The sequence below is a fragment of the Paralichthys olivaceus genome, chromosome 14 (genome assembly GCF_024713975.1).
Source record: "Paralichthys olivaceus isolate ysfri-2021 chromosome 14, ASM2471397v2, whole genome shotgun sequence".
NCBI lineage: Eukaryota > Metazoa > Chordata > Actinopteri > Pleuronectiformes > Paralichthyidae > Paralichthys > Paralichthys olivaceus.
This window is the reverse complement of record NC_091106.1, coordinates 3,299,734-3,306,837: the sequence shown is the minus strand read 5'-3', so window position 1 is coordinate 3,306,837 and position 7,104 is coordinate 3,299,734. Positions and strand designations below refer to the sequence as shown.

Here is a 7,104-nt window from a genome sequence, read left to right as displayed (position 1 = left end):
TGAATTCAAAATGGAAATAATGGTTCAAGACTTTAACCCTTCCAGAGATGAGATTGAGCTGCAGTCTGGTCAACAAAAGTCATTGGATTAATTTTTCAAGAGAGAAGTTGACATTTTATGAATAAAAGTCAATTAGAGCCACAGCTTTTGGAGCCAAACCCTGATGGCTCTTAATGGTATTGCACTTTAAGCTACTTCCCTATCTTCCTTCCCTCACTTTTCAGACCTGGTGTCACGCACAGGTCTTGGAGGAAGGACTCGGATGCAGAGTTAGGAGAAAGCTGATGCAGCTCGTGTATTTTATTTTCACACAAATACAATGACTGAAGAACAGAGAGGGAAAGATTACAAAACTTACAAATCAAAATCCTACCTTCCTTGAAGGTAGGATCCTCAAATCTCCTCCTGAGAGGGAATTAACTACAAACATTAACAAAAAGAACAAAACTCCTACAATGAGGCATACGCGATGAACTAGTAACAAAAATATATCTTCTCCTAAGCGGGAAACACTATGAACTAAAATAAAACTCCTACAACGAGGGACAATACTTCTAATATAAATATAAACAGAAATCTCCTCCGAAGAGGGACAAGATCTAATAATAACTAAACTAACAAAAGGAGCTATGAAAACTAAGAGGCAAAACACTGACAAAAAACACTCTTAACAAGGCAACCGACTGTAACTGTGGATCTGTGACTAAAGGCTGGTGACGCTCGACAAGGGACAAGACACACTGACACAGGACAAAGGGGAGACGCAGACTATAAGCACACATGGAGGTAATGGGAAACAGGTGAGTATAATCAGGATCGGGAAGACAATCAGACCGAGGCACATGAGGAAGGGCAAGTGACCTGAAATGAGAGGAGTTACTTTTCAAAATAAAACAGGAAGTCACAATACAAACATGGAGACAGGACAAAAACTTAACTCAACCTTTTACTGCGTTGTGACACCTGGAGTCTACCTCCAAAACAACAATACAGTCTATGCTTGAGCCCAAGCCCCCTATCCTCTCACTCCCTTGCCCTCTCTCGAACATAAAATGATTTTTATGTAGAGCATGACTGATGTATGAAAAGTGTACTTAAGTATGATTTAACAGTATTTTTATTTTTCACAACTATTCATAATTTGTACTCATTTACTCCTTTGAATCAACATGTGGTTGTTTGCAGTAGTCATGGAGACTTTTTGGATATTTTGTATTTTTGTACCCCTTCCTGCTTGATTATGTTTTTGCAAATTGTCCTCTTTGTATCACTGGAGAAAACAAACTGGAAGAACTGTTAAGCGTCCTTGGGTCATTTGAAAGGCGCTATATAAATTCAAGGTATTTTATATATATATATATATATATATTATTATTATCAGATGTGCTAAAGTGTCCATTACTTTCACGAGAGATTTATAGATCTAAGTTTTGGTTTCTGTGTTTGTGGCACAATATTGTATGGAATATTATTGTGTAGCTGCCAAACACTGGTGGCATTGACTTTCACAACATGAAACCAGACTGCATTCGAAGGGCCTGCATCCTTTACTTACACAGCGGGCTGTTCCATTATGAGTGTTTGAAGATGTTTATATGATATGTAGTGTCATAATCAACCATACACTGCTCAGAAAGGTGAACACCATCAGCTGTTGTGACACTTCCCTCCCGAGTCAGGTGGAATAGAATGGACTCTATCCAAGTCATTACATGGTTGCAGTGCCTAGGACGCAAGGGTGCAAGTGAAACACAGATTCCACTGCTTCGTCTCCTTCCATACCTCAACAGTAAAGACAGCTTCCCCTTCCTCGTAATCTCAATCAATTTTTTTATTATTGTTATCTGTTTTATTTTGAATGCCCCAGTTCTCTTCAAGAACCAACTTTGGGCACTCTGTCAAATCTAGACTCTGCCTCTTGACAACAGTAAGAGCCGAAGCCAAGATAAAGGTTTTTTTAAGAAGTGCCTGGTGGCAATGTCCTCCACAAGGACTGACAGAGCTCTTGAGTTCCCTGGGGGGGATTAGAGGTCCTCATCCCAAAAGACAGATGGTTATTTCTCAGCATTATGCTCCCCAAAGGGACTCTGACCATTGCAGCCAGAACTACAGCAGGAGCAGCCCAGAGTCTCACAAAAGGAAAACAGCTAGTTCTGGCTAGGCTGTTCAGCTGCTGAGGAACTCTCCAATACTCCGAAGATGGTCAAATGGCTTTCTCAGAGTAGTAATCAAGCTCTGCACCTTCTTAAGAACAGTGTCTCTCACCCAAAGTCATCCCTGAAAAAAAGTACTACATTACCTATAAATGATGTACTTAAATTGCACTTCCCAGGGGTACAAAAATAGGTAAAAGTAGTTACAACTCTACCAATATGAATGGTAAAATCCAGTTTACACAAGAGTGTTTGTCCCTTGCATCAGATGAGAAGAGGCACCTGACCTTTGTCCTCATGGTTACAATAATGAGTGCTTTTGAGGATAACATAAAAAAAACTTGGTTAGGTTAAGGCAACAAAAACAAGTTAGTTAGGACTAGGTACAAAAGACACCTTGTTGGATTTAGGCACCAAATCAACCTTTTGTAGGTTGAGCCACACAAAGCATATTTTGTTACTTTTAGGCACAAAAATACGTTGTTAGGTTTATGTTTAAGAAAAGATATGCTTTACTGCAGAAAACCTATAACCTTTAAATCAAACAATAAAACAGACATGCATGCAAACAACCAAGTAAAAAAAACATTGAAACTTAATTTCACTTGCATTGCAATTTGGTTTCTTTATTCTGAGTCAGTGACAAATTGCTGAAATACTTTAATTGTACTTAGCAGTGAATCTGTTCGGCAATCAGTAACAACAGCTGCCATTGTTTGGATTATAAAAAATAAAGATAAATTCTTTTGGAAAGCAAAAACAATGTCATTACCTTATTCCATTGTGACACCACACTTAAATAACAGGTGTAGGTTGCAGCATGTGGGCTGCAGTAAATTCCTCACCTGTGGTTGGAAGTCATATTGAATCATGGAAAACAATGTTACACATATCAATTCAAGGTGGTGGTAGCATAGAAATCGGCACAAAAGTCACTCGGCTATCAGATTTCTTTTGACTATTGAGAAAAAAATCATCAAATGTCGAGTAGATCTAACATTCCAATATAAAGAAACAAAAGATGAAAACAAATGTAAATAATAGTGCTCCATACAGGCTAAACAATTACATGCAAATTCTGTATAATGCCCACTTATCCATCCTCAAATACTGTTCTAAACTGATAGTACAGAGTTTCACATCAAAAAGATTTATACATAGAATATCTCCTTTTTATCAAATTTAAAGCAAGATGTTTAACAGTGGTTTATCTTTGTTTTGTTACAAATAGAAATGCTAATAGTGTTAGCCCAAAAAATATTTTATATTTGCGAATTGTGCAAATGATCCTGCAGATCCAAAGTAGAGACTCACAATTTTTCACTTGAAGACTGTTCCATTCCTGAATACCAAGGACTTTCATTCTTTCAGTACGGGTTAGGTTTAGGTAGATGGATGACATGACAGCTCCCCCAAACTATCCAAAATATCTCGATTGCCACCTATTGGCCTGCTACAGTACAAATCATAAACACCACCCCCTACATGTTAGAAGATAGGACATGGACTAAACCAAAAATTCAAAATACACATCAAATAAATACATTTCCAAAGAGTGTTTTGTGTCCTGTTTAACTTTTTCTTTAGTTTTACGTAAAAAAGTTGATGTTATCAAGGTCTCATGAGTACACACCATTGACGATGAAACGTCAGGGGTGTGTACTCATGAGACCTTGTTACTGTGTAGTACTGATTAATGATCATTACTGCACAGACACGGGCTCCTATTTAAGTCAACAGTGTCAGATGGCAGCACCCATATCCAGGATATTTATGTTTTATGTTTTCAATGGGAGGACATGTCAGCCATCTTTATTTTTAATCTGTGTGAGTTGGGACGAATCAATACTAATAGTACAAGTACTATTTTACTACACCATATTTAGTACTAAACTTGATGTCAAACAATTTAGTAAAGAAATTGTCTTTTTATCATTCTAGTGGCCATCTCAATGGCAAATCTCTGTGTATTATGGCTTAACAGAAGAGCTCATCAAGTGAAAGAGTCACAGGCATGACATGTTGCACAGATACAGCTTCATATTTGACACAAAACCAAACAGTATATGTATAATAACTGAATTATGTCCAGAAACGACTTTCGGTGGATGGATCAAAACAAACATTTGTAAATATTACATGAACCATATATTCTGTAACCCTTTGTTCGTATAAAGAGTACATTGTTGCTTTTCTATGGCTTAAAGATAGAGAAAGGTTGTGGCAAAGCAAACCAAGTAAATATGGCAAATGTACAACTTGTTCTCACTTTGAAAGAAATGTGTTAGTTTCATATTTGTGCAAAACAGAAATGTGAAATGTGAAGCAGAAACAGAAATAAAAACTTTCAGGTGTAAAAAGTTAAAGATGTTTTTTTACAACAACCAGTTCTGTAAAGGACATACATCTGTGAGTGTATCTGTTATATAAATGAGTTGTTGCGTGTTACATTGACTGATGGGGATTTTTTTTAAATGGTAACTTAAACTATCAAACTGAAAAATCAAATGTTAATACCAGTAACGTTTGTGTATGTCCAAGAGAGCTCAGGTCACTGTATTACTTTTATATACAAATACAAGATGGACAATTATGTACACTAAACAATGAAATAGAGAAAACATATCAGAACCCAACAATGTGAAAATGTGATGTTGTCCTTTTTTTGCTCTTGTTTTTTAAAGTTACAGCACTCTGAGCTCTCAGACATCAAAGATTTTCTTTTTAAATATCAAATCAGTACCCACTCCAATCTTTTATCCTAATTTACATCATGTAATTTTTATGAAGATTCCAATCACACACAGTACAACTATTGATTTAAATTAAAAGAATTGTAACAGGCAAATCTCACCCACTAAATAATGTTTTGTAGCAACACTTGCACCTTTTGAAAACAATGAAACCCTTAAAACAATTTCTTACATCTCAAATTACTCAAGAAAAAGAACAGAAGAAAAACCAACAAATAAATAAAAATGAAACACCATTTTGACCCCGGTCTGTTTAAAAGGCAGCTGTCAATATGACATAAGGAATGCTTCTGGACATTTGATTTGAAACAGGATAGTCATTATTATTATTTTCAACACAGATGAAAGGCATTTTTGTTATTTGCGTGTACAGTCACTGCTGTAACAAGCTCCTTTTTTTAAATTACCTAAAGATAAATTCATATCATTGGTGACAAAGCAATAAATAATTTGCCATCATCTGATGAAGGTTTTTGAGTCAAAAGGTAAAAAAAATAGGTGTATGTACATGCAGTATATCTCATGGCATGTTAAAGAGCCTGGATATGCAGCATGCTAATGTTAAAAATAGCAGACTTACAAAGTGTTGGTTAACACGAGGCCAAAACATGTTTTTTTCAAAAACCATAAATGCAGAAAGTTATAACTACGATATAATCAGCACATGAATACTGACCTTTGTATTCCCTCTGTTTGTGAAATCCATGTTTCATCAATGCAATCTATTTACAAAGACTGAGTACTTTTATACATACAATCCTTTGTCTTATATTGTACAATACTTACAATTACAACATTGAATTGTGGTGTCTTTTAAACACCTCAATAGTAGAGTAAAATATATATAACTATATCTTATATATGACCAGACATGATGTCAAAGCTGGTATTTCCTATACTGCACAATCATTCAAATAAAATGTAATAGCTGCAGGTAAAGGGATTTTAAAAAAAGGCAGTGTCAAGAAGGAATCATCAAGAGGGTCTCCCTTAGTTTTTTTTTCCCGCGTTTTTTTGGCTTTTCATGGAAACACATGGCATCTATCTGCTCTGTGAGCTGCTCTGAATTCTTAATCACAGTTGCAGTATTGATGTCACAATAGGAAACACAACAAACGGCATGTGCTAAAGTGTCCATGACTTTCACTAGAGATTTATAGATCTATGTGTATGCAGTCATCAGCAACACATCAGTAGGTACAGCATCTCTCCGTGGCTCGTGATGGTTGTCCTGTCCTCAGAGCCTTCAATGAATAACTGGTTTGTACTTTTCAGTCTTATTGAAGTTAAAATGCTCATTGCTGCCACTGGAGCCTCCAACATTACTGGCCCTGGGTCCAGCCTCCCGGAAAAAACGTTGAAAATGCCAACTCCAGATTAGAGTAAAAACTCAAAGATATCTCAGAATGTCTTCAAGTTTCCTCTCTGTGTCTTCTTGGGGACAGTCTTGGGTAGCCCTACTTCTTAGCCAGTTGGAAAGGATGTTGACCCTTTAAATATATGTGGACATATACAGATTAATCACATCAGATGCAAAAGAAAAGGGGGTATTTATCCTTCAATGTCCGGCGCATTTACCAGAGTTCTTTAATCTGAAATCCCTACCTCAAATGTCCCTACCCTAGCGACACTACCTCAACCTTACTACTGGATTTACTAACTCTAACAGTCAATTCTAACGCCTAGAATCATCGGCATGGTATGTTTTCAAGATTCTATTGAATATACCTTATTGAAAAGCACTGACATGGTTATAACATTTCTGTAGCCAACATGGGAAAAAGATAAAATGATGACCATAAGTGGCCCTGTGACTCTTGCTCTAAGAGACAATCTCACAATCTGTGCTCCATGGGATAAACAAGTCACTGCTCAGTAACTAATGCTTTTCTACACATTGGCTTGATGACTCTGACATAACCCAGAGATAAACCCTGAGGTTACCTCACTAACCACAATTCCTGCTTTCTAAAGGTCTCTGGCCTCTTGAACTTCCCAATTTTTCTGCCTAATACTGTAAATGGTCATGCTAGGTTAGCTTTGTTCAATTCAATTGAATTTCATTTTTAAAGCGCCAAATCATAAAATACATAATTTCAAAGCACTTAATATAGTAAGGTCAAGCCCTTAAAAATCAAACAATTAAATAAAAGTTGTGGAGCATAATCAATACGGCTTCTGAGTTCTTGAGCCATCAT

General features: G+C 36.4%; 1 protein-coding gene across 18 annotated transcripts in view; it reads right to left on the bottom strand.

Moving 5' to 3' along the window:
* Positions 1 to 2,735: 2,735 nt before the first annotated feature.
* Positions 2,736 to 7,104, bottom strand: part of col13a1 (collagen, type XIII, alpha 1) — a 107,324-nt gene continuing 102,955 nt past the window's right edge. For 13 of the 18 annotated variants that reach the window (XM_069538369.1, XM_069538374.1, XM_069538380.1 and 10 more), the window contains one exon: positions 2,737 to 6,396. In XM_069538369.1, coding sequence (XP_069394470.1) covers positions 6,364 to 6,396 — 33 coding nt within the window. In that variant the 3' untranslated portion in view covers positions 2,737 to 6,363. Of the gene's footprint in view, positions 6,397 to 7,104 lie in introns of all 18 variants that reach the window. The other 5 variants (XM_069538371.1, XM_069538372.1, XM_069538388.1 and 2 more) reach the window with 4 other exon arrangements.